The sequence below is a fragment of the Hippopotamus amphibius genome, chromosome 6, assembly GCF_030028045.1.
Source record: "Hippopotamus amphibius kiboko isolate mHipAmp2 chromosome 6, mHipAmp2.hap2, whole genome shotgun sequence".
Taxonomy (NCBI): Eukaryota; Metazoa; Chordata; class Mammalia; order Artiodactyla; family Hippopotamidae; genus Hippopotamus; species Hippopotamus amphibius.
The window spans coordinates 147,614,210-147,642,103 of NC_080191.1; the positions used below are offsets into that span (position 1 = coordinate 147,614,210).

A 27,894-nucleotide genomic window follows, 5' to 3' on the forward strand; every position below is an offset into this window, starting at 1 on the left:
TCATTCATCTGATTCCATCTTAACCGACACTTTCCCTGAGAAGCCTTCTCTCATCACCCATCAGTGTCTTATCTCACCAGCTCCTCTTCTTTCTCTTCATCCTTTTCCCTGCATAGTCCTCCTCACAAGTTGTAATTCTTTATCTTTTTGACTTTGAACTTTTCTCTTCTCTCTCATTAGAACAGGTGCTTGTGAGGCAGAATTCTTGTCTCTCTGCTTATGCCTGTATATCCAGTACCCAGCATTGAGCTTGACACAGAGTAGGAGTGTAAACAATAATCTTTTGATAAATAAGTTTTACGCTGTTTATAGAGAAGAAATATCAATTAAGGGCATTCTGATGTACCAGGCTTCCATTAAGGAGACTGTTTAACTCAAGAGGATCCAGTACTTTTTAAAACCTTTGTAATCACCCCACACTGTGGTATGTTTACTTCCAGTTTGTCTCTTGCTCTTGTATTTGAGATACAATGGGAGAAGGGAATTGGACTTGATATATGCCCTGAAGGCAGAGGGTGATGTTTGCTGTGGCCCTTGGCACGACCACAGCACTGTGGGAAACTGAGGACCAGGTGGGTGATGCGGCCCACCCACATGACTTCAGTTTTCATTGCTGGACCTATTGTTACCCTCCTGTGCAGCCAACTCTCTTGTAAAGTGGGTTTTTGAAAAACAGGAGAGGCACAAGGGTTTGTTTCTCTCAGGCGTGTTAATTGCATCTTTTACACCATTTTGTTCTTTTAATTGCTTCTTATACATTAAAAAAGCATCTCTCTGGGCTTCCCTGGTGGCTCAGTGGTTAAGAATCCGCTTGCCAATGCAGGGGACACGGGTTCGAGCCCTGGTCTGGGAAGATCCCACATGCCGTGGAGCAACTAAACCCGTGCGCCACAACTACTGAGCCTGCACTCTAGAGCCCACAAGCCACAACTACTGAAGCCCGTGCGCCTAGAGCCCATGCTCCGCAACAAGAGAAGCCACCGCACGGAGAAGCCCTCGCACGGCAATGAAGAGTAGCCTCTGTCTCCCCAGTCACAGAAAGCCCGCGAGCAGCAACAAAGACCCGGCGCAGCAAATAAATAAATAAATAAATAAAAATAAATATAGATAAATAAAAAAGCATCTCTGAAGACGAATGCCATATGATATCACTTATATGTGGAATCTAAAATACAACACAAATGAACCTATGTACGAAACAGAAACAGACTCACAGACATAGAGAACAGACTTGTGGTTACCAAGGGGGGTGGGGGGAGGGATGGCCTGGGAGTCTGGGTTAACAGAGGCAAACTACCACATAGGGAATGGATAAATGAGACGGTCCTGTTGTATAGCACAAGGAACTGTATTCCATATCCTGGGATAAATCATATGGAAAAGAACATAAAAAAAGAATGTATATATAACAGAGTCACTTTGCTGTACAGCAGAAATTAGCACAACATTGTAAAGCAACTATATTTCAATAAAAAATACATTTTAAAAAGTTAAAAAAAAAAGGCATCTTTGGTTTCTTGGATCCTTTCAAAGTCCAAGGACTTGATGGAATATTCAGTCTAAGAAACAAGAAACACGCCAGACTTATGACATCTCTGGGACAGAGAAGACATCTGTCAAGGATTTTTATCTACAACGGAGAGCTGAAAATATGAAAAGGTGAGTCTAGACCAAAAAAAAAAAAAGTACAGCAAGATGCTTACTCTGAAATTACTAAATTAGAGCAGTGGATTGCACACATCTAAGTATGGGTTAGAACTGATGTGTTTGGGGAGAAATTCCAAAGAAGCATTCTCAATATTTCACTCCCAGAAAGGAGCTATTAATAGTGTTCCAGAGACAGAGAAAGCAATTGCTGTAATGAATTCCTGGTGTACTGCTAGATCAGTAAATCAGAATAATTCTGAAAACTATGATTTCTTCACTCATTTATTTGAAAATTTGTTTTATCTTGTATGTATTTTATTTTTAGCTGCCTTAATTTCTTGTTTAAGACAAGGTGGCGTAAAACAAATAAATCAATAAAGGAAGCATTTATCAAGAGCCAAAGTCTCCTACGATGGGAGGCACTTTCCTTCATCATTCAGGCATCCTTCACCACTGTCAGAGGCTAGACGGACCTGGTGGCCATCACCAGGCTGACGCTGTACAGTCAAGCTCTCTTTCACCATTAGAGAGCCCCACCTGAGTTCAAAGATTAAAGATGTTTTGGCTCCACTTATATTTTTTTTACTCTAGCCAAACATTTTAATCAGAAACATCTCAATATGAATTTTCATGAAAAATGTATTTCCTAGAGCTCTTTCCAGTAAGACAATTCCTTAATTAATTCTCCACATATCTCAGTTAAATTCTGCCCCAGTATCTGCGTTTTCATCATAATTTTACCAAAATTGCCATTACTGGTTCCAATTCTTTTCTATGTAAATGTTACGGCAAAGATCTGATACACCAATCAGCTTCTTTGTCCATATCATCTTTCAAAGGCGTCTGTGGTCACTACTTCTACCAGGTCCAATTTTCTGGACCAATTAAAAAATGTAAGTTTTATTAAGATTTGATTTACCTGTCAATTTTTAGTCAATAACGTTTTACAATGTATACTGTTAACCACCGTCAGTTTTACTTTTCACTGAATATTTTTCTGTGACTATTTTTTATTTTATGAGCCAGAACTGATTCATTTATGATAAATTTTTATGGTGATCAATTTGGGCTGTTTTGAGTCTTATTCTACATTATTTCTACCAGTAATATTCCTTATAGATTGACCAAAAGATGATAATCTATATTTCTTCCTTAGTCAATTTTCTTCTAAAATGGTGAGAAATTCCTCTTAGTTTAAGGTTGTTCTCTTGTGCAGGATTTGTCTGTTGTATTGTGAATCTTCTGTATATATCTGCTCATTCTGTGTACCTTGTATTAATCACCCACGCCATTAATTTTTTTTTCTGTTACCATATAGTCTGATGTAAGGTAATGGCTTTTGATGATGGAAAATTCCCATAAATTCTGCATGCTTCAAAGTACCTCTCTACACATTTCTTTTAAAGGGCAAAGTGCAGTCCACAGTTCACGTTTCAGGGACTGCAGAACATTTTTAAATCGTAGAAGAAGACTTCTTGCTGTGTCTGTCATTGTTGATCACTTCCTTCTGTGCTTCTAACTCCCCTGGTTGTCTTTTAATCCTTTGCAGCACAATGCAGCAAAAAACCAGAACAAAACAAAATCAAAAAAACCCCCCAAAACAACTGCAATACATTTCTGATTATTTACAAATAAATGTAATATAAAGAACAAATATTAAAAAAAATAATCTAATGGAGGTTGAGAGGCTAATAAGTTACATAAAATGATGGGCAAAAAACAAACAAAAAAATCTGGTTTAGCAATACAGTATTTCTAACTCTTTCTGAAAGAAGGCTAAATAGAAGAGCAGAGGACCAATGTTAATTGGAGGTTATTCCTCTCCTCCTCCTTCCTGTGTTTTCACAATCCTTGCCCCTCTGTACTGGCTCTTTCATCCAATCAATAAACATGATAAGGTCTCTCCTCTCTCCTATTTCATTAAAACATCTCTCTTGACCCTAATTCTGTATTTACCACCCACACTGACATTTCTCTTTTCTTCAAGTGCTCCTTGCAAAGTTCTCCAATTTATTCCTCAACACATTCCGGCTCACTCCTGAGACGGCTACTTCCTATATTTGACTTCAAGCACCTTAAGGAAACTTCCTAAGTCATTGCTAAACTCACTGTCAGTGATCACTCTTTGACACGGTGTTTGGTCTCTTGCCTGTGTCTGGTATTACTGATCACTCCGCCCCATTCTTCTGTACTCTTCTGGCTTTGGAGACAACTTTCCCCCGGTTTTCCTATTACCCCTCTGTTCCCTCTCTGTTCTCTTCGTAAGCTTCTCTTAAGTACTACCGGTCCCCTGGATTCGGCTTCATTTTACATAACCTTTGTACAATGTTCGTAACAGGGAAATCTGTGTGGGGGAGGGGTGCGGGGAGTAACACGGGAACTCTCTATACTGTCTGCTCAATGTTTCTGTAAATCTAAAACTGTTCTAAAAATAGTTTATTAATAATAAAATAATTTTAAAAGGCAATGGTTTAAAAACTCTAAGGCTAAAACAACTGTAACATTTTTATAGTTTAAAATAATCCTTTGTTCTAAAAATTATTTTTCTGATAGAGTCTGGATAGGAAAAATCAGTTGTCTGAATTTCTATGAAGACTTCAAAAAGCCAAATATATCAACTAATTAGAAGGAAAACTATAGAAAATTTACTGTAATTAGGCCATGTGTTTAGAACAATAATTTCCTCTAATTGGATTTGTCAAAATGTTCCTGCAGGTATTGATTTAATTCAATTCAATACACACTTATTGAACACCTGCTACATGAAAGGCCCTCGGTTTGGCACTGGGTAGTGGATATAAAAGCTGAAGAAAACACGGTCCCTGAAACTACAGAGATTAGCATCTGGAAGAGCATAAACACGTAACGCAAATACTCAAATGCAAGGCAGGATGTCAGTGAGAATGTGCGACAGAGGGAGAGGAGGTCATTCCAAGAAAAGGCACCACGTCGGAAAAGTGCAAGGCATTTGGAAAGAATGACGAGAAGGTCAGTTTGGCTGGAGCACAGGCTGGGGCAGCCACGGGCCCCAGGAATGAAAAGAGTTGTAGGGCACTAGGCATACAGCACAACCCCAGCCACGCCCCTGCAACACCACTCAGACAGAAGTCTGAACGACGTACAGGACTGCCGAGAAGACGGCAGGCAAGGGTGAGGGGGGCACCATGACAGCCCGGTGGGCAACGGGGCCAGAAGCATGACTTTCTAGTGAGAATGGGAAAGAAGGGACATAAGACATGTGGCTTTCCTTGTCCAGACTGCATTTTATGAGACTGCAAAATTCAGGGACTATGACAACAATAGGTGGTCCTAATGATGGAGACTGCGCCCCACGGGTACTGTCTGAAGCACGCGCGCTGGTGCGTGAGGGAATCCGCTGACACAGAAGGCTGCCTCTTCTGCTCACTTGGGCTGGTGCGAATCAGCATACGTGCCTTTCCTTCCCTCCCTCCTGTTCTATACAGCTTTTATTTTTTTCCTGATTATAAAAATAGTGCATGCTTATCACAAATTGGGGATATACATAAAAATCCCTTAGAGCTGTATAATCCAGAAGTAACCACTGTTATAATTTCCCCTCACTCATTATTTTTCTATGCATGAGGCACTGGGAAACGGTGCAGTTGGTTAGTTGTGGGATACAATCTTAGTTACGTGCACTCTGATAGGTTATACCTCATACTACTAATATGAAGCCAACACTGGACACAGAAGAAGCTGTTATTTTGCATATCAGGATCTCCAGCTGCTTGTTGGGATGGCTGGGCTCTATTTCTAAAAAGCTCTTTTGTATACACTTCATGGTAGCGAACTGTGTTGCAATATGCTTATATAATTAATACAATATACTAATTTTTTGCTTTAAAAATATACAGTACAAAATGCGAAGGTTTATCTTAACAGTAGTAAATAAAAGTGATAAGAATGTATAATAGAAGCAGTCTAACTCAGAAACGTCCTATTCCTAAAGAAACAATGGATTTTTTAATAGTACGAAGTTTCTCAGGCATGTAGCTGTTCACGCTGTAGCAGAGCAGACCTCATCTATTTTACGTTTACAAAAATATATTTAGCAAATCGGAATTAACATATACACACACATGCACACATTTGTATCCTGTTTTTTCTCTGCGTATGTTTCCTATATAATTAAATATTTTAAATGTTCTTTAATGGACAATCATGTCAATCTGTCTAAAATCTAACAATTCTTCAAGAGCCACATCAAATTTTGCCTCCACTGTAAGCATCCAACCATAGCCCATTTATTACTTCTCGGGACTACAGTAATAGATCCTCTGAATGCCTTTAGCGGTATCTAGTCTATTGTCTTTCCAAATCACCTTGATGAAATGATTCCTCTCAAACATGGCGCCAATCATGTCACTCCCCAGCTCCGGAGACCTTCGATAGTCCCCCACTGGCTACCTGATAAAGTGCACGCTTCCCGGTCTGGTTTCACTAGTCCAGACTTTCCCCCTCATACCACCTATATTCCCACTACACTTCACCTTCTGTGCCTTTACTGCAACTCCCCCGCCTGGGATTCTAACATCACTCTGTGTCCCCTTCTGCCTTGATGACAGTTACCTGTGTACACGTCTTTCCTCTGGATTAGGCTATAAACACTTTGAAGCCAGGATCTGCAATTTCAGTTCAGTGCAGTTAAGGGTCAGTCAAAGTCACTGAAGACCAACTCTATTCCAGACACCACGCAAGGCGTTAAGAGTAGAGAGTAAATAAGGCTCAATCCTCACCCTCAAGGATCTCACAGCCCAGAGAGGGAGACAACATGTAATAAATAACCCCATTCAAGGCACTCCATGAATTGGCAGGAATACACAGGAGACGCTGTGCAGCAATGGGTGAGGGGATGGGCTCTGCCCGTGTGGTCTGGGCCATGAGAGGTGATTTCTAAAGCGACAAGAGAGTGCCAGACAGCAGGGGAAGTGCAGCGCAGCGTGGTACACTCAGGCAATTTTAGAAAGGTGGGTGTTGCCATAGTGGGAGAAGAGATGAACCTGCCTTTACAGATGTGAGGGTAAACACCACCTCCAGCCTTACAGAATATGACAGGAGGCTTAAAAACCAAGTGCGATTCAACCTCTCTTCCAAGGCTATCGGTTATTTTTCCAACCACTTATATGTTACTCTGAACTTCTCCGTGTATAATTTTGTCTCTCTCCAACTAGAATGTAAACTTTTTGAAGGCAGAATTCATGTAAGCACTTCTGGAATGTCTCGAAGCTCTCAGTGTGGGGTCTAACACACAGGGGAAGTCTTATCAATTTTTTAAATTCATCATCCACCCTCACAGTTGTACGCTCAGTGCTTAAAGGGAATTCAAAACATCTGTCAGAAGAATGAACCAATGCTGAGTCAAGACAAAAACTGAAAGGACCAGCATATTTTGTAGGAATGTTCTGGATTCGTGATTTTTGCCTCTAGAGCAATTTTATTCGCTGTTAAAAAAGCAACTGAATGCAATTTGTTGCCACATGTCATATTTTAGTATATTTACGGTTGTCAATAATTAGGTAATCAGGAGTAAAATAACAAGTATGGATTCTCAGCTGTGATAATTGTATTTGTCTCTCAGAATTGCTTGTATGTAACGATCATTAATCAATGGATGACATGTCCTGCAGACTTGGAGGCCCTGCGTCTCCAGCCTCTGCTGGACAGGACGGTAACCTGTGGCCCGAAGTGACATCGTCTCTGTAGGGAGTGAAGGTGGTGTGATGACCAACACAAGTAGGAGTCAAAGAACTGGAAGTGAAGGTGGAAAAGTCAGCACTGCCCTTCACCAAAGTTATAGTAAACCAGGGCTGGGCACCTTGTGTTTATTTGGTGGGGGGGGGGGAATGAGAGACGTATGTGAGCGTGACTGTATAAACATGTTTGTTTGAATTGGGGAAGTAATGGGGAAGAGGAGGGGTTCTTTTATAGGATCCAGTCTGATGAGAAAAAGGGAGCACCCCCACTTAAAAAAAGAAACATAAAAGCTATAAATACTAAGGGAAAGCTAGGGAGCGATAAATATCTAAGAGTGTATGTGGTGAAGTCACAGGCCACAGCAAAAAGGATCACATAAAAGAGACCATGGAGAAGAAGAAGCAGAAAATTAGGGGTGGGGGCTTCCCTGGTGGTGCAGTGGTTAAGAATCTGCCTGCAAATGCAGGAGACACGGGTTCGATCCCTGGTCTGGGAGGATCCCACATGCTGAGGAGCAACTGGGCCCTTGCACCACAACTACTGAGGCTATGCTCTGGAGCCCGCAAGCCACAACTATGGAGTCTATGTGCCACAACTACTGAAACCTGAGTGTGTAGAGCCCAAGCTCCACAACAAGAGAAGCCACCACAATCAGAAGCCCGTGCACCGCAACAAAGACCCAATGCAGCCTAAATAAATAAATACATTTATTAAAAAAATAAGAAAGGAAAATCAGGGGTGTACTTAAGTCAAACACTCAGAAATTTCTCTGCAGGTTTGTTTGACTCCTGAGTCATTTGCTGAGATGCTAAGCCACACTGCCTCCTGCATTCCACCATAGTGGTGGTGGTGACAGTGAAATATATGTCTCATGTTATCAATTTTAACCCCTAAATGCCATTGCCTATAATTTGGCTTTTCAGTTATAGGGTGTGGCTGTCAATATCATTTGCCGGGAGATGACAAGAACCAAGAAAGCATCATCCAAGGGATGGTCAACCCCACAACAGCCTAGATAAAGCATATGCCGTCCTAGAAACGCTACATATTCTAAGTGACTGCGTTTAGGAAAACAGGTGAATATAGAACTATGCTCTAATAAAAACGTGAATCCCCAAAGTCAACCGATCTTGTCTGAGATGCATAAAGGATCTTATATTTAATTCATATTTCGTTTCCTTTTGTCTTGGAGACCTAACCCCTCCTAGCTTGCAATGAAAAAGCAGGTCTCAGGAGGGATTTCCCTGGTGGTCCAGTGGTTAAGACTTCGCCTTCCAATGCAGGGGGTGCGGGTTTGATCCCTGGTCAGTTAAGATCCCACATGCCTCGGGGCCAAAAAAACAAAACATAAAAAAAAGGACCAGAAACAAGACCGTAAAAAGCAAGTCTCTTACATCAGTCTGGGTATGTCGCTGACAGCCACGGTGCCGTCCTGGGTCTCGCTCTCTCCATCCTCCTCCTCTTCATCACTGCTTTCTGACTCCTCACTCGAGGAGGAGTAATCCGTCACCTTCTTCAGTGGTCGGTTTGTTTCTTCAATCCGAAGTTCTCTTAATTCTTTGGCTAATGCCGTCAGATCCTACAAGAGAAAAATGTTTCCAGCATATATGAATTATAGATTCGACCAAAGCTACATGTCTCAGCAAGTCTCCAGCTTAAGCAACAAGAAAAAACAAGAAAAAAAAAGCTCTCTATAGAACTGTTACAAACATAGTTACTGCATGAAACCAAGAAAACGATGTTTGTAGCACGGAGAAACTAGAAAAGAAAGATGAAATAAATTTAAACTTTGTTCACAACCAATTGCTAGACTGAGACTGTTTGGTTCTGAATCTGCAAGTGTATATATGCGTATGTGTGCTGTGTGTGTACACATATATACAAACACTGGGCTCACGTTTTATTTTGGGAAGGTGAAGTTGGTCACCCACCCTCAGGGTTAATTACTCACAGGATTAGAAATTTTTCCCCAGTATTTTGAGACTCCTGCCCAAGCCACAGTCATGGCCTTTCCCCTCGTATGATTGCCACTGTACCAAAACCTAGCATTAGTCACAGAACCGAGCAATTCCCAAGGTTCCAGCTACTACAATGACTCATTTGGTGTGTCATCATTCCTTGGAGAGCAGAGGCACCGCATCGAGTAATGGCCCACCCCAAAGCCCAGTGCCATTGAAATTTCTAGCCACAAAGCTGAGTTAATCAAGAGGAACAACAACAAAATCAAACAAACAAACAAGAACAAACAAAAAAAGAGTTCCCTTCCAGAATGATAGGTGTTTCATTTTCTTTTGTTTTAAATGTGCAGTCACCTGGCAGAAACCCTGCCGAAGAATACTGAAATGAAATGTGCAAACACCAAAAGGAAGAGGTAAATTCTCAGTTTTCCTTGAGTATGATGAAACCTTTAGCCTTATGGATGTGATGAGGTGGTATTTAATCACCAGGCACATGGCAGGCAGTGTGCTGAAGATCTGACTACCTTTTATTTTACATGCTTTCAGAGCAATGCAGAGGGCAGCAGTTCTGCAAAAGCATGGCCGCTCTCACTTGCATGGGTTAAACTGCCCTTGGCACAGAGCATGCAAACGAAGAAAAAGCAATTTGACATCAGTCTTACCATTTCTCCCTATATTAGTGACCCGTGTGGGAATCAGAGCATTCAGTGAGAGACAGGGGATTAGGGAGAAAGAAACTCACTTGAAGATATTAAATCTCGCAGTTTTCTTATGGCCATATTCTCTCTTTATTTCAATCCAGAAATGTATTTGTCCAATCGTCCTGAAGTAAGGTTAGAGCAGTATAGGTGATCTAAAGGACCTGATAATCTATCCTAACAGGTTAGAAGACAAACTGTGATAAATGTGTGCAACTAGATTATAAATATAATTTTATTTTGAGAAGACAATAGATCATCTTGTTTCTTCACTGTCGCCTATATGTCAGACTATTAATATATTGGTTAAGACTGAGGGCAGAAAATGCTTCAGGTTTTTTATTTGTTCTAGAAACTTAGGAAGTTCAAGGTGTTAAGTGAAGAATTCATTTCTTTCTAATTTCATAAAAATCAAAGGGACAGCAATGACAACTTTTACATTTGTTCTGTAGTCATTTGAATTGAAGCCCTTGGAAAAGGGAAGCTTTTGAAAATTCAAATTGTGCATTTTCCACCCAAACATGTTTGCTGGTCTTTTATACACATGCACACACACATGGCCTCAATCTCAGTGAATATATTTATCCCATCCATGAAAAGGAAAATAAAATTGCATTCAAAAGACTCAAAATGTTTACTATAATGTACACCATTAATGAAGAGGAAAATTACACACAGAATTCTATGCAAACTTATTTCTGGTTTTTTTTTATGGTAATGGGCCAAAATAAGAAAAGCTAATATTCAGAGTTCAGCTTTTTACTTCTTATTTCCTCTCGACAATTGCCAAGGTTTGTCTTTATCAAACTGACGAGAAAGTGAAAGGATATGTGCACACTGGGAAAATACAGTTTAGATATTTGTTAAAGCAGTTAATGATAAAGGACATCATAATCCTACAAACCAATAAAATAATAAAAACTTAGATAAATTTATTTTGTATTTTTCCTTCTCTATGTTAGGACCATGTTATGTCTTATCAAAGACTATAGCATTTAAAATGTTACCTGTCATTAAAAAAACATTATAATTTAAAGAGAGAATATGGTTTGATTTTATTTCTAATGTCAATAATTCTGAGTATGATATAATAACATTAACTATGATTTATTTAAATTAATAATACATTTTCCCCATGGGTTGGCTTCCCTTATTGCTGACATTTCAAAACAAGACAAAGAAGACTTAAAAAAATCAAAACTATTTAGAAATATTTAACTGGTCCAGAGCCCACTGATTTAAAGCAATTCTCACTTGTTAAAATAATCTAAATTTCTCCAAACACTGTACTTAGCAACACTTTTAAAGCTCTGACCTGGTTTATAATTTTGCTTTTAATTAGGGGTTTTTTTTCTGTTTGTTTCTGTGTTATTAAAAAGCTATCTTTCCTGAAACTTTAGAAATAATTGCAAATTCCTTTTAAGTTTAATTGGTAACAGCTTGGCGGGTGAGACATATGTGAAAATCCCCAGGTACCAATAATGAGTAACTCAAAACTAATACCCCAGCCAAAGAAAATTAATCTTCCATTGCCCACAGTCTACAAGTTTAGCTGAAGTTTTGCCCCTTATTCATCCACCCTGGAAAAACTTACAACAGCAAAGTTATAGGAAATAGACATGATCTAAAATTGACGCCATGGGGTTCAGATCCATTTTCATGTTTTATTTTCTGACAATACCAATTTTCTCTATATAATGAGTTTTTGTGGTAATTTATTGCTTGACTGTCTCAAGCCTGGAGCTAAAAAGTTTTAAAAAAAGAGAAAAAAGTGCTATTTACCATGAAAATATTTGAGAATGTACAACTGAAAAAAAATGTGGCAATAATAAGTTTTTTGACTACAGGATAAAGGTAGTTAAGGGGCTTTTACCTAAAGGTTTCTTTCATGTAACACTTTTTAGAATCAACTTAATATAATTTTTCTTTCAAAAAACTTATTTAATCTGACAATTATGCATACTCTGCTCTAAAAGGTGCTCTTTTGGGTACCTTTTTAAAAACAATATAGTTTATGCAAATTTTCGTTCAATTTTTTAAACTATTAAGATAGTTAAAAATTTTTAAGTTGGTCTTTTCTTTACATATTAAAATAATTCATTTCCTTTTTTTAAAATTAATTTATTTATTTCATTTATTGGCTCCGTTGGGTCTTCGTTGTTGCACATGGGTTTTCTCTAGTTGCAGTGAGTGGGGGCTACTCTTCATTGTGGTACACGGGCTCCTCATTGCAGTGGCTTCTCTTGTTGCGGAGCACAGGCTCTAGGCACATGGACTTCAATAGTTGTGGCACGTGGGCTCAATAGTTGTGGCTCACGGTCTCTAGAGCACAAGCTCAATAGTTGTGGCACACAGGCTTAGTTGCTCCGTGGCATGTGGCATCTTCCCAGAGCAGGGCCTGAACCTGTGTCCCCTGCACTGGCAGGCGGATTCTTAACCACTGCGCCACCTAGGAAGTCCAATTCATTTCCTTTTTAGGAAATCTAAAGATATGACGTGTGGAAGTCACTTGACTTCAGTATCTTCCACTGAGGGAAAAAGAGTTTGGACCACTAGTTACTGTTCTCGTTTTGCCCAGTCTATGGATGTGTTCTGGAATTTGTCAGATTTCCACACGCTAATGACAAAGTGGTGGTAAAGCCAGTGTGTGCTTACGTAGCTGCTCTTCATGACATCTGTTTAATTGTGCTAAAGGAAAAAGAGTATTTATTTCAGAAGGTTGTATTCAACACCCACAGACTACGCTGCACAATCTCATGTTCCGTAGGAAGGAATGCCATGTGCACAGACCCTCCCCCGGACTGACTTTTATGGAACTCACATTACATTAGTGATAATAAGCAATATGTTTTTGGCATTTTAAGACTGTTCATTTCAGTCTCGGGTTATCTAAATGGCATATCAGTCACTGGGGATGGAAGCCATCTCAAAACCGAGGAATGGAGACGGCAGAGAGATCCAAGTCAAGGTTTTTCGACTGTGGCACTACTAACATTTGGGGTGGATAACTCTCTGTCGTAGGCGGTTTTCCTGTGCATCGTAGGATGTTTAGCAGCATCTCTCCGCGCTGCACACAAGATGCCAGCAGCGCTGCTTCCCACCTCCAAGTTGTGACAACCAAACGGAGTCCAGACTTTGCCAAATGTCTCCTAAGGGAAGGGGAGTGGCGGGAGGTCCCCTGGCTGAGGACCACTAGGTTAGGTAGAACCAAAGAACCCTGTATTTTTAGTGGTTTGCATCAGTGATACTCGAGGGGTAGGGTTAGAAGAATCACCTGGAGGGCTTCTCGCAGTCACCCATGGCTCCAGAGATTTCGGTGCACAGCTTACACCCCCTCAGTTACTTACACCTCTGTTGCCTACCTCTCATCTCTGTCCTAGGGAGTATCCTGTGCTAGAGTATCCTGAAGTAAATTTAGCAATTTTTAAAAGCCTAAAATATCCTGGGTTAACCCTTTCTCCCACAACAGCCCTTTCTCTTACGACAGCCACCTCCAAGCTCATTTCTGGACTCATAAGAGGAAACCTTAAGTCATGCACACACACGACCATTTTATTGGCAGCCTGAGCACCAGAACTGTCTGGGAGAAAACTGATAAAAGTTGTGATAATCCCTGTCCTTTTCACTATCATGAGGAGAAGGGGCAAGGCTGTCACACAGAGCAATGAAAAACATTTCCCTTTTTTCTTTCTATAATGCCATCCACACACTGCAGACATGTAGAATCTTATTTTTTAGAAGCAAGAATCCTTTCACTATGATAATAACTTTCTAAATCACTCGGAATGGTGAGGTGGTCATAATTCTGATAAAGTGAGGCTTTTTGGTAAAGATCAGACACATAGAAACATGTTTCTCCCACCAGAATAGCGCCACGCCTCAGGCCCCGGCTTTACATGGTGCTTCACACTTCAGAAAATGCTCTCAAACACATGATCGTGAGTGAACCCAAACCGTTTTGTGAGCGAGGCAAGGCAGGTGTTTTTATCCCCATTTTATAGATGAGGAAACTGGCCCAGAGAATTCATGAGACTGGCCCCAGCAGTTATTTATTGGGGGAGCCAGAATTTGAATGCAGCTTGTCGACTCCCAAAGCCAGTGCTTTTTCCATATCATTTCACAAAAATGGTGCTCAGCCAAGCTGCAGCCTTAAAGCCCATAATGCTAGCCTTCAGAGTCCATGCAGTTAGGACTCTTGGCAGAAGGCCCGTCTCTTCCAAAACAACTCCACTATGCTGTATTCATGCAGGTCTGACAAAGAGCAGAGAGGCAGTCATCCTTCTTAGCAAGCTACCTCAGATTGGCAAAGCCATATATTTTTCTAATGGAAAAAATGTCGCCACAGATAAGGAAATAAAATTGCTTAACTTGCCAGGATTCATTAACTAAAGTTGATGTTGCTGCTGATGCGGTAGTTAATGTCCCACAAAATTAATCTAACAATACCCGGTAGCTCCTTGTTCACAAATCACACACTATAAATTTGGACGGCCCTAGAATGATGTCTCAACGATGTCTCTTTTCTCTGTTAGCAAAATCGCCATCCCCGAGCAAGGCTGGCGAGTGCGGGTTAAGAGCTCAGGCTTTGCTACTGGACGATCCTAAAATGAGAAACTGTGCCAATAAGAGAGCACCGATGCTTATCTTTAGCTAGACTGGAACACGGAAAAAGTGACATTCTGGCTTAGAAGGAAGGTCTCTGGAGCTTTATACAATGTCTGAAGGGCTCAGTCTGGCTTCTGTGGAAGGTGCCCTCCTCCCAGAAGATCACTCCAAAGGAATGCACTTTAATCTGTGATCCAAATGGCCACCTTTCTGAATATCAACCTCAGCAAGTCAGTTTACGTTTACATCTCGTGAAAGCATGACCAAGAAAAGGTAATACTAACCTCATCTATCGCTTTCTTATAGCTCTGAGATAAGAGGAACCCAATCCAGAAGAATCCACGGGAGGGGGAAACGCAGGAAGAGAGGCAGCAGGTTAGACACAAAATGGGACGTGTTAGTACACAACTGATACAGGCAAAAGGGCAAGAAGAACCTCAACCCAGAACAGTGCGGACTCCCTGCACTGCCACCCTCACTGTACTTCCTTACTTTAAAACGTAAAAAAATAGAGTCATTTCATTGAAAAGATTCTTGGGAAATTCAAGTAAAATAAGTGGATAATAACTCATCCCAAATTAATTTCCAGCTTTCAAATTTCAGCCTCTATGCTCATCTTTCTTTCTTTAAGGCTATTTGGGATCTGACGTGTTACAGCAATGAAGCTAGATTTCGGGTTGTCGGCCCCATCAGACCACGCTTATCAAGTTGTGGTCTAGAAAATACAGTCCTAGAGCAGCAGAAACGCAGAGGGAAAATTGTACTATTAATTCACGTGGAAAATAATGTAGGAAAAGGCCAGAATATACATGAGAAATCCAGAGAAAGTGCTCAAATGTTCTCTCTCTTTTTTTTTTTTTTGAGAGTTACAAGTTAAGTTTTATTTGGGGTAAAATGAGGACTGCAGCCTGGGAGACAGCATCCCAGGTAGCTCTGAGAAACTGCTCCCAGTGTCCAAATATTCTTAACTGTTAGTTTCAACATCTTTTTGCCAAAGCTGCTGAGTAGAAATTATGGAATCATGTGAGTTATTTCTCTTCCTGTTTTATCTGTAACATAGCACTAATGATCAGCAAAATATCCAAAAGCAGGTAAGCAATCCCAGATCTGTTCAGTTCTTTCCTAATCAGGTATGACGTCCTTCTAGATGCGTCTAGCATCCGTTCTTATTAATCTCAACATTTTTGTTTCTTAGTCGTGAGTGTATCCCCAACTACTTTATCCTGTGGATTCTCTGGTAAATTAAAAGGGTTCAAAACTCTCTGAGAGAAAAGCACTCACAGCCGGTCGACTAGGTCGGGTAATTTCCCTGGATTCTTCTGGTTTCACCTTGGAAGGCTCATGGGGGAGCACAGGTGATCCTTCCGACTTACTGTTGGCTAGAGGAAAAAACAGAGGGCCAAGAAAGATAATGACCATCAGAAGGTGCTGGCTCAGGTTCTGGAGTTCTGTGGTGAGTCATCCTTGGAAATGACTCAGCGGACACCTCATTCACTTAAGCAAACCCTCAAGCACATCCGTGAAAAAACAGTAAATGTTCAGGCAAACAAAATCAGCCATATACATTTAGTCCTGTAACCCACGTCACCAGTAATAATAAAAACTAGCAAGCACCACCATTCACTGAGCACTAATCGTGTGTCAGGCTTAGTGCTAAACGCTTTCTACATCAATTGTCTCATTCAGTCCTTGCTCCGACCCAATGAGGTGGCACTGTTTTCCTATTTGACAGTTGAGCGTAGACTTAGAGGGATAACGCAACGAGCCTAGGCCACACTGAAATTACGGGCAGAGCTGGGATTCTGCCTGATTTCTCAAAGTCTTACTCTCAATAATTATGCTAAATCAGCCTCATTAGTTAAAATTCTATGTTTGATTTCTTCTTTTACCACTTACCCATCAGGATAAGTTTTTTTTTTTTTTGACGAAATGTGGAAAAAAAATAGAAACCTGTTTTATTTGGAGGAATGATTTTTAAATGGGGGGAGAAGGGGGGGTTGTTTAGGGTGGGGGCAGGAAGGATAGTGTTGGCGATAAGGGGGCAGGGCCCTAGAATAGAGGTTACAGAGCAAGGGCTGGGGGAGGGCTGCCTGACAGCTACAGAGAGAAGAGCACCCCTCTGGTTTATGAGCTTATGGGCAGAGAAGAAGCCATCTACGGTGGGAGAGATTCTTTTGCTTGGTTTCAAAGTGGTCTTTCCTGGCTAGGAACACACCAGGGATATAAAGGTGCTTTTAACCCAGAAAAACTAGAGGCCAAAGGAAAGACGATAGAATTAAACCTGAAGCAGATCAGAAAATTAAAATGATATGCCTAAGTTTGGTTTTCTTTAACATCTGCTGTAACTAAGCAAATTAAGTTGCTTATGAATAGAAAAAAGGCAAGGGAATGGCAGTTTTCAAAAGTAACTAACTTTATATCTGGATCAAGGCAACAAAGGTATAACAGCTCTGAGTGGTGCCGCTGATGTCAAAAGAAGGGACACAGGGGCAGCCACAGGCCAGTCCCCATTCCCAGCTTGGAGATGCAAGCATTGCATGTCTGACATCTACCTTTTCAAAACGGACATACAGTGAGCATACTCAAAAAAATATTAGGAGGTAAAGTATGATTGTGTCTAATGAAGAGGCTAAGAAAGAATAAAGAACTGGTGGTTTTCATTAGGCAGAGTAATTTATAAGTGTTTTCCAAATAGCTCTTTAAAAAAATCCCAGTCCTTATTACTTGGAAGCAAAATTATCTTCTGAAGAAGGTTATGCAGAAAGAGCACATTTTGATTAGCTAGAAACAATAGGTTGTCATGTATAATTAGCTGGACATGTTATTGTTTTTCACAAGCTTCCTCATTAATGAAAACGAAACAATGAAGAATGACTTGAATTAAATGGTCAGAGAGGCTAATTTTTACCTCTCTAATAGGAATAAACAGAAGAGTCAAGTATATTTTTTAAGTCACAGATTTTATATCTTCTTTCAAGTGTATATTTATTCTACATTAGCCTTTAATAACTTTTACTTTGAGAAATACCTTGCATTCTGAACACAGCTGACACAAGGAGAAGAGGATACTTAGGGGTCCATGAAACTAACCAAGCAATCAAATGGAAATGGAAATTCAGGTGACTGATAACTACATTTTCAATAAGACCAATAGTCTATGATCTCCCTGGAGAACACCGGTATCTACAATTAGAAAGGATTTAGTCCACACCGATGTCACACATATAACTGGGGATGGTGGTCCACTCCCCTAAGGAGACTGAGGCTGAGAGCAGTTAAGGGGCTTTTCAGCATCACACAGTAGTGGCCACGCCAGGACCCAAGTCACAGAATCAGGAAGTAATCTGATTCCCTGTTCCTGGCTCTCCTCCCCAGGGAATGCTATCCTGGAAAGGTGGGGGAAAGCTTTACCTCGAACCCTGGTCCTTTCGCTGGATCCTGCTTGTGACCCAGGCTGAGAGCCTCCTTGGGAGCTGGGCTGGGAGCTAGGGGTGCTGGAGCTGGAGGAACTGCCACTGCTGGTCCTCTGCAAGGGGCTCTCCAAGACGGGCTCGGCTCTCCGGAGGTCAGGGTTGCTGCATGGACAGCAGAGCACAGAGATTACACTCTCAAGACCTTGTCGCAAAAAAAAAAAAAAAAAAAAAAAAGACCTTGCCACTGGTAGACACAAGCATAATCCAGTCCCATCCCCAGTACAAAGGGGTAAAGAGAGTGCCTATGTGACCTTGCATTAAAGGGGCCAATGGTAATGACAGTCATGCTATCTTCTGTGGAACTCCTGGCCAGATTCTGCATCTGGATGGGATGAACTCTTGACCCAGCTCTTGGGTCATCACAGCAAATGTATTAGCTCTGAAATGGTGACTCTTCAAAGGAAGCTTTCTTTTAAACCTCTTTTCCTGTGCTCATTGTAAAACACTTGAAAATATTAAAAAATAAAAATAGGGAAGCAATGCATGCAATCTCTGAATCAAGAGATATTCGACTATACTTTACCAGATGGTATATTATCTTCCAGTCTTTTTTTCTTTTGTATGTATGGAAGCACACTGTACATTTAATTTTGCATCCTGCTTTTTTTCCTCTTAGACTGCATTGCAAGCAGCTTCCTATGCTTCTAAAAACAATAATGGCTGCATAGCAGTCCGTTACATATATGAATTAGTTCAACCATTCTTCTACTGTTAGGTGCTTCCAATACATTGCTGTGACACGTAACACTGAAATAACCATCCAGATGCATACAAATATTTAATCACATCCCTCTGGAATTGTAATTCTTGGGTGGAAGGGCAGGGACTTAGGTATGTATGTGCACGTATATATGTATGTGAACGTATAAACATACTGCCAGCTTTCACTGAAGTATATGAGACAATCCAGCTCACTGAATTCTTACCAGGCTTTATTATGAACAGCTAACTAATTTGTAAAAAAAATTGTAATTTGCTGTTTTAGTGGTTTTTAAAAATCATTGTTGAGGTAGAATAATTTTTATTCACACTTATTTTTTATTGAGAGTTCTCCTGTGAATTACTTAGGGTCTCTGCTCACATAGCTAGTGGTATCTTTGTATTTTTAAATTTCTTGCAGGAAGGCTTTATATACTGATACTTTGGCTATTATCAAAGGGAGGTGTGTTTGAAGATACTTACGTGCTAACTCAAGAACCAATCCATGTGCTGGCAGGTTAGGAGCCCCACTGGTTGTAAACCTTACGCTATCATTCACCCTCATATCTTTACTGCTCCCCAGATACAGCTATTTACTCGCTCACTCAGTTGGTCCATACGGGGCACTGGGTCAGACCTTTGAGATACAGTAATGAACAAGACCCAGCCCGGGCCTCTGCCAGCTTAGCCAGACACACAGCCGGCTCTGTTCCTGCTTTACCTGCGGTGAGCACAGAGCGATATGGGAACACAAAGCGGCCCTGGGCCAAAGTCTGGTGATCACAGGGTCTGTACGGAAGAGAAGACAGCTAAGCGGTGGTTGTGGGAGGCAACTGCTGAGGATTTCAGGATCTTGTTATAAAAATAAGCAGCATTCTCAAAGTTTCTACTAAGCCCTTCCTTTTAAATTTATAAGTCACAGACCTTTCATTTTTCCTTCAGCCTTCTATAATGCTGGGCCTAAGTGGATAATTTAGTGAGACGGGAAATTCAAAGCGCTCATCCACTGCCGTCCACCTGCCGAGGGGGCAACATCAGCCTCTCCGTGTTCTCACTGTCTTCAGTTCCCCGAACAGAATTTCACTAACAGAGTCATCACAGTGCTATGATTTTAATGCAGTGAGGTATCACATTAACATGTAATTCTATGCTTTCATTTTGCTTTGCCCGTTTCAAGAGTATCAAGTGGGTACCAGGCACTCTGCGCTGTGTTGGGTGTCAGATGCTTCATGGATAAATGTGAAAATAATCTGGTCCCTTCCCTCGAGACACTGGCAGTTTGGTCTGTAAAAGTCTGGCCACCAAATGGCATCATTAAAGCAGCAACTAAAGCAAATAATTTCTTTCTGAAAACACAAGAGTCTTGCTCTGTGGTAATGTATTTGGTGAAAATGTTTGGTCGAGCTGCAAAAATTCTTAAATATTGGAAGACATGGCTGGCGGTCCTGGAAAACATGTGAACACGTGTCCTCATAATTTATTATTTTTGACCATACAAATGTAGAATTTATGACAATATTCACCTTTTAAGTTTTTTTATGGTAAAGGGGTTAAGTCAATCTAATAGTAAAATTGACTGCAGAAGTGAGTGTTGGTAAACTTAAGGAAGACTTTAAAAATTCTTGATATTTTTATGGCACTCTTTTGGGTAGTAATTACTTTTGTGACAACTGCTAGCATTTAATTGACGGAAATAGATTTGGATCCATAATGGAAATACCCTCTCCTCCTATTTGGAGAATACCTAAAATGATAAATGTGTGATATTACTGTGATACCTCACATTTCAAATTTTTCATTTTTCTTCAAAAAGAAACAATCCTACCCCCTTTAATTCCCAAATAATGAATTCTTCCCCACTGTCCTCTTTCATTAAAGAGCAGCAGTCAGGAATTATTTACGTATAATAAATTCTAAAAATATTTTTTCTAAAAATTATATTACAGGTTAAGGGTGACAGGCATACTAAGGTTTCCTGGTGGTTGCTCTCCTTTTGTGGAGATGTCATGTAGTGTTCTTTGTATGAAAAAAAAAAAATCTATCGAGAGAACAGAGTTCTGTGAACGCTGAGTATTTTCCCTGGCAGCTGTGGTGTGGTAGCAGGATTCAGCTCTTTGCTTGAATGCAGCACTCCTTTGATCATTTAATCAAAATCTTTCTATTAAACACCTGCTTTGTGAGACCACTGGACCAGTACGCGGGATGGAGGAGCGTGCAGGTCACAGGGCAGACCGTCCAGGTACCATGAGACGTGCTGTGGAGACAAGAGTCAGCACGGCAAAATTCTATATGCTGTGTGAGTATATGTAAATGGTTTTGGGGTTTAGGGAACAATGAACGCAGCCTGGAGCGGTAAACGGTGCTGTCAGGAAGGAGACAGGACTTGGTTAGGCTTCCGAGGGGTGAGCAGGAAGCCTGGAGGAATAGCGTGAGCAGACACCGGCTGGGGTTTTCCTGGGGCTCGTTCGTGTACAGAGGACACAGTCCTGGCCAGGTATCAGGTGTGGGTGAGGAAACTCTGGGAAAGCAGGTCATCAGAAGAAATGGGCAACTTATGCAGCAATGGCCTTAAAGCCTGGCAGAGAACATGGGCCTCCCGGGGCCGGCTTACGAATGACTGGTCAGGACGGAGGCAGGCTGACCAGGTAGGAGGCTGTTGCTACGTTAGATGATAAGGCCTGGGCCGGGGTTGTCCTGGCATAAAAGAGGGGCCTGGGCATCAGCAGAAGCAGCCGGGATGAGCCTGCATCTCTGACTGGGGCTCAGAGCTTCTTTCGGTGTGATGCTAATTGGATCCGACGGGCATGAAATCCCTGACCTCGGCCTCGTTAGCACAGGTGCCCCCCACTGGAGCTAACCAGTGTGGGTGCGGAGCTTCACAGGCATTGACCTTCAATATTTTTGCAGCTAGAGTCTGAAAGAAGTGTTTATTTTCTATGTAACCACACACAGAAATAGGGAAAACTTTTCTACCTTATTTATTTGTTTGGTAAAGCATGAGTGTTTTGAGAAAATGTCACACTGTTCCTATTTTTCTCTTCCTTGTTATGCTGTAATTTGGTCTGGCCGTGGGAACAACGGGCTTGAGATAAATGCTCTTAGAGGGCATCGATTTCAGAAGAATTTCATGAAATAATAGATTTCCCCTGTTCACATATTAACTGAGCCTACTCAGATCCAAATGTGTAAAAACTTCCAAACATTCATATAGATTTCTTTAAATGCTAACTTTTAGTTCAGACATTTGCCATCCTGCAGACAATGCTGTTTGGTCTATAAAACACACAGTCAAGTGAAAATTATTCCATATACTTGAGTCACGTAAAAAAAGTCAAAACAGAAAATTAGGATTACGAAGTGATTTCTTGGCCCAAATACTTGGGCCAAGTCTATAATTAACGGGCTGTCTGCCAAAATTCATTTTACTTTGTTCTCTGATGACACAGCCAATGAGAACAAACAAGCCATAAGAAGATAGGTTTGGGATGGGATGGAGAATTATTTTTTGAAATTAAGCATTTAGTCATTGGGTTTTGACTGGGTGTTACTGGATTAATTTAAATCTTTTCACATTCTGAATGCACTTATTTAATCAAATTTTAATTTGCTTTAAAAGAACACATGAATCAAAGTTAAATGTTAAAGTGCATGGAAGGTTTGAAAACAGAAATTTAAAAAATGAACGAATCATATCATGAATTAAACTCAACTGTTCATCTTGACAGTGTATGGCATTTGGGAGTTCACACAGTGCTGCAAAGGACAAAATATTTAAAAGCAACCCCTTTTTTTAAATGTCTTTATGGATGGGCAGTTGTCTGACAAATGCTACAAAAAGAACTATGAGGATTTTATGAGAAGCAATAGAAAATGAGACAGTACCTTTGTTCAGTAACACCTCTCCTCCCACCCCTCGTCACATCTCCCAGCGTCCATGCCCCTGTGTATTTCCTTTATACACTGACTGTGGGCTTGACTGTGTGACTTGTGGTTGCCAATGGGACATCAGCAAAGATGATGGGAGCAAAGGCTTCAAAAGTGCTTGTGTAGTGGGGCTTTCCCTCTTGGGATGCTGTCCTGAAGTCACCAGTCAAGAAGCCCAGGATGAAGGACCACATGAAGGTACAGCTGACCATCAGTTCAGCACAGCTGCATAAGCGAGCCCAGGTGAGACCAGCAGCACAACTTTGCAGCCAACCCACAGAATCGTGAGAAATAATAAATCATTACTAGCTCAGGCCACTATGTCTTGGCATGCTTTACTACACGACAAAGGCGAACTAAAGCCATCTCTAGCACAGTAAATATACCAAATCCCGAAACGTTGTAAAATGCAATCCAATATAGAGTTGCACAGTCTGATTCACATCTTAAATGCTGGTCACTTAGAGATCCGTGACAGCAAGAAACGGGCTTATTGGGCAGGACTGTTCCATATGGCAGAGATGGGGATTCTCCATCCTCCTCCCCCTCCCCCGCAATGCCTTTGACTTTCATTGCAGGTAAATAACTATTACCTCTTAGATCACTTCCTCCCTACCTTCTCAGTAAGCAGAAAAATGTTAGCTGTCTTCACAAGGTCTGCATTCTTTGGACAAAGTACAATGTTTAAGAGTTTCCAAGGAAAAGCGTATGTTTTGCAAGCCACTGACCATCAAACACCAGTTATCGTGGGGCCTTAATGTCATTAAAATAACATCTCAGAGGGGACAAAGAGCTGCTTTTTATTTGATGACAGAATGACAGTTCTCTTTCTTTTTGGTTGATGGAGGGAAAAAGACTTAAAGTTGAAATGATGCTTGATCTACAGCAACTAAAATTCTAAACAACTGACCTAATGAACACAGCCTAGAAGGCAGGGTTCAAAGGAGCCAGAAGCACTGATAACTGGGGGCTTATCACCACTCAAGGATAAGCGTTCAGGCTGGCAATCCAGACTGACGTGCCTCTGGCTCTCTGGTCACAGTCCACTCCAGGCACCCTCAGTGCCGCTCACTGCCTGACAAGTTGCTGAACAAAGATGGCTCACTGGCACCTCCACTCGGAATAAGCTAGCTTCTTTGCCCTCAAGGGATGAATGTTCTTAGTACAGTTCCATCTTATTTATGGACGGACCCCTTCCTAAGGCTTTTCATGTGAAGAGGAAAATGACAGCTTTATGATCAAAAGCATTCCATATTTTTAGGATCTGTACAAATAGTCATAACCTTCATTTCCAGTCTCTCTTTCTCTACAACGAGCAAGAAAGAGTCTTTCGCTTCTTATGAACACAATGAAGAAGAAAAAAACAGCCTGCCCAAGTTCCTTTTTATAGTCTCAGCAGAGGCCATTTGCTATTTCAGTTGATCCTAAAAGGGAGTGTACTCATCATGAAAAAATCTGAGGGAAGCTTGATGAACTCTAGCAGCAAACAGCATCTGTTACCACATAAAAGCTGCTCAGATACCGTAAGGATAGTGTTTATTTTTCAGCTTCTTCTCGAGACCTCTACACCAACCAGTAGGGGGACGCAACTTCCCGACTATAGGAATATACAGGGTTGGTAGAAAATTCTAGGAAAGCACAGAGCAAGTGGGAACATCACTGTATTTCCGTGATGTTCTGTAATGCCAGAGGTGATTTCCTCCTGAGAACTAGTCCTTCTGTAATTTGCCAAACTGGGGAAGCTCTGGGCTTCCTAGGTGGCGCAGTGGTTGAGAATACGCCCGCCAATGCGGGGGACACGGGTTCGATCCCTGCTCCAGGAAGATCCCACATGCCTCGGAGCAACTACACCCATGTGCCACAACTACTGAGCCTGCGCTTTAGAGCCCGTGAGCCACAACTATTGGGCCCATGTGCTGCAACTACTGAAGCCCACGTGCCTAGAGCCCGTGCTCCGCAACAAGAGAAGCCACGGCAACGAGGAGCCTGTGCACTGCAAGGAAGAGTAGCCCTCACTCACCGCAACTAAAAAGAAAGCCTGCGCACAGCAAAAAAGACCCAACACAGCCAATAAAATAAATAAATTTATAAAAAAAACCAAAAACCAAAAAATCCCCAAAAAACTGGGGAAGCTCTGCAGCTGGTCGCTACAGTATTTCTTTGGCAACTACTTTGTACGGTCTCAATGGTTCCCATGGCACGTTTCCTGACCTGATGCTAAAAATCATCTCAGATCAGACCATTTTGTTTGGCTGGCTTCATGAAATAGTCTCTGAAGTAACGGTCAGGGGTACCACACCCAGACTTACATTTGTGGTTTTACTCCCACATTGAAAAAACTGCCAAGTAAGGTAAACCTGACTGGCTTCTGGGTTGACTCATTCGCTGATTCTGTGATTCACTGACTCCTAACCCCCACTGTACCCTGTTTTCTGTGAAAGGCTACTGAAGATATAAGAGACACGTGTCTGGCACACCAAGGCTTACCGACTGGGTGGCCAGCCAACATGCCTCTGAAGTGGAAAAAGAACAAAGCCCTTTTTTAAGGAAAGCAACAATGACAATGGTAGGTGGGGACTTTTCCCTTCACCTTACCTGTCTTCCTTCCCTTACCTTGCTCTGATGGGTTGAGATCCTAGTCTGGGTCCCAGAGCACTACCATTTCCAGGAGAATTCTTTCTCGCCAATGCTGGGGATATCGAAGTTGTTCTTTGAGGCACCTGAAAGAAAAACATAATTCAGAAATATCTTCCATAGAATAGCTGCCAGGAGATAACAAAACTATCAGAAACAGGAAAGAAACATCTTTCATTTCTCAAAGAAATGTTTAACGCCCTAAACAAAATCAAACTAAAGGCAACGGGACACATTTTAGCCACCATTAAGGAATGCAGTCCTCAATTTAAAAAACAAGTTTAGAAACAGACCAAGAGAATTATTTTGATTCACTGGGCTAAAATAACTGACCTCCTGTTGCAATACAAATAGGAGTGAGTTTCTCCACTGATATGGAGGGAAAAAACTAGCCGTGGGAAATTGTTGCAATGCAAATATAAGTGATTTTTCTTTTTCCTCTTGAGAGCAAGGAAAACAAAGAGAATGCTGAACAGGCTAGAGAAAGATAACCTGGCCTGAAAGGGTTAATCATTCTTTGTTTTACTTTAGCTGTCACTAATCTGTAGTAACCAGATTTTTACTTCACAAAGCTAACTCCCTGATACTTAACTCTGTGTGAGTTACATCCTGCCTCTCACTGCTAACCTTATTTACAACTTGGGAGCTGCATTCCATTCGACCATTGTAAGAAAATCATTCCTATAGTTTGTTTTGCATTTCAGAAAGGAGGTCCCTGCTGACAAACCATAGACAAACAGACAGTCAACAAACTGCCAGACCCCAGTCACCAGGTGGCCCGACGCCAGCTATGACTGGTTTGAAATATTGCAAAGGGAAAAAAAAAATAATGCAAAGGAAAAAGAATGCAAGACCTCCGCCACCTTGATCCTCATCACAGACCCCAGACTGCGAGCCCCCATGTATAAAATCATCCCCGACTCCCAAGGATGGGGTCACAGTTCTTGAGGCGCTAGCCTGCTGTGTCTTCCCTTTGCCTGGCAAAGAAAAATAAAGCCATCTCTCTTCCTCCAAAATCTCTGTCTCCGTATTTCTATCAGGCCTCGGTGTACAGAGCAACTGTTATTACGGCAACACTCCTTCATTTGCATAAGAGTGGTGGATACCAGAAATTTCTTTGGGCTATCACTTACTCATTGGAAAGTGCATCTGATGAGAGTCAGCCAGATAAACCGAAGTTCCATTTTTAACACACAACACAACTGATAAACAGATAAGGAAATTATGAAACCTGGTGAGAAACTAGGGTATGCAGGGTATCAGGCTAGAACTTGGGACATAAGCCACATGTCAGTGGGCTCGGAGAAGCTACTGCAATAGACCCTGAATGGTTCCACTTCCTAATCAACTTGCAATTGCTAATTAAAAACAAACCCCAACACTGTGCTTTGGAAGGTCAATTTGCAAACGTGATACAAAACAGGACGAATACTGAAAATACTGGAAGGTCTTCAAAACACTACATGAATACCAGTTGGACTGTGAAGTACAGTAGGAAAATGTGTCACTGGCTTATCTGTCAAGGGCCTACGGGAGAATTCAAGTATGCCTCATTTTATGAAACATTTTCTAATGAAATCAAATACTGGTAAGTGCACCAAAGGAGTCTAACGTGAGGGGAGAGTAGAGGAAAAGCTTGCTTTACGAAAGTGACTAGGAAATGAAAAGGTACATCTTCTGGGACAGCTGATTGGGCTAAACATTCGTCAGGTGCTTCAACTATTGTTTATTTTTGGAGGCCCTTTTAAAGTGGGTTTATGTTTTGTACTAGGTATTTTTAAATTATGCTTTATTTTAATATTATGTTTAGTATATTAGGTGATATTTAACACGAATATGGATCTTATTGGTTATTACAATACATTTCAAGATAAAGACCTAGAAAGAGGAGTCAGTGAAGTGCGGCAGAATAACCAAATCAGTGTTCCCACTTGCTCAAATTAAATATTACTAGCGGGCTTCCCTGGTAGCACAGTGGTTAAGAATCTGCCTGCCAATGCAGGGGACATGGGTTTGATCCCCACTCCAGGAAGATCCCACGTGCCATGGAGCAACAAAGCCTGCGTGCCACAACTAGTGAGCCTGTGCTCTAGAGCCCTTGAGCCACAACTAATGAGCCCAAGTGCCACAACTACTGAAGCTCGCATACCTAGAGCCCGTGGTCTGCAACAAGAGAAGCCATGGCAATGAGAAGACTGCACACCACAGCAAAGAGTATCCCCTGTTCGCCACAACTAGAGAAGGCCCACACGCAACAACGAAGACCCAATGCAGCCAATAAAAAAAAAAAAAAAAAAAAAAAGAGTTGCCTTAAAAAAATATATATTACTAGTACTATCTTTCCTTTTGCATTTGCTTCAACTGAAACAGTTGTAGAGAGGGAGCATCTCATGAATTATTAAAACCTAAAATCTTTGTATTGATCTAAATTTTTTCTTCCAGAATTATAAATGTGTGCCTGCATGTTTTTAGAGAGTGTACCGCAAATGTTTCCCCAGTTCCCCTGTCTGCTCCTCTGCCCATCCTATTTTCCAGATTGAA

At 41.3% G+C, this 27,894-nt stretch overlaps 1 protein-coding gene across 6 annotated transcripts in view; it reads right to left on the bottom strand.

Annotated features, from left to right (window-relative positions):
- Positions 1 to 27,894, bottom strand: part of TNIK (TRAF2 and NCK interacting kinase) — a 385,050-nt gene that overhangs the window by 26,554 nt on the left and 330,602 nt on the right. For 4 of the 6 annotated variants that reach the window (XM_057738432.1, XM_057738430.1, XM_057738429.1 and 1 more), the window contains 5 exons: positions 25,333 to 25,439; positions 18,035 to 18,198; positions 15,905 to 16,002; positions 14,908 to 14,931; positions 8,757 to 8,941 (listed from right to left, as the gene is read on the bottom strand). In XM_057738432.1, coding sequence (XP_057594415.1) covers positions 8,757 to 8,941; positions 14,908 to 14,931; positions 15,905 to 16,002; positions 18,035 to 18,198; positions 25,333 to 25,439 — 578 coding nt within the window. The remainder of the gene's footprint in view (positions 1 to 8,756; positions 8,942 to 14,907; positions 14,932 to 15,904; positions 16,003 to 18,034; positions 18,199 to 25,332; positions 25,440 to 27,894) is intronic. The other 2 variants (XM_057738433.1, XM_057738431.1) reach the window with 1 other exon arrangement.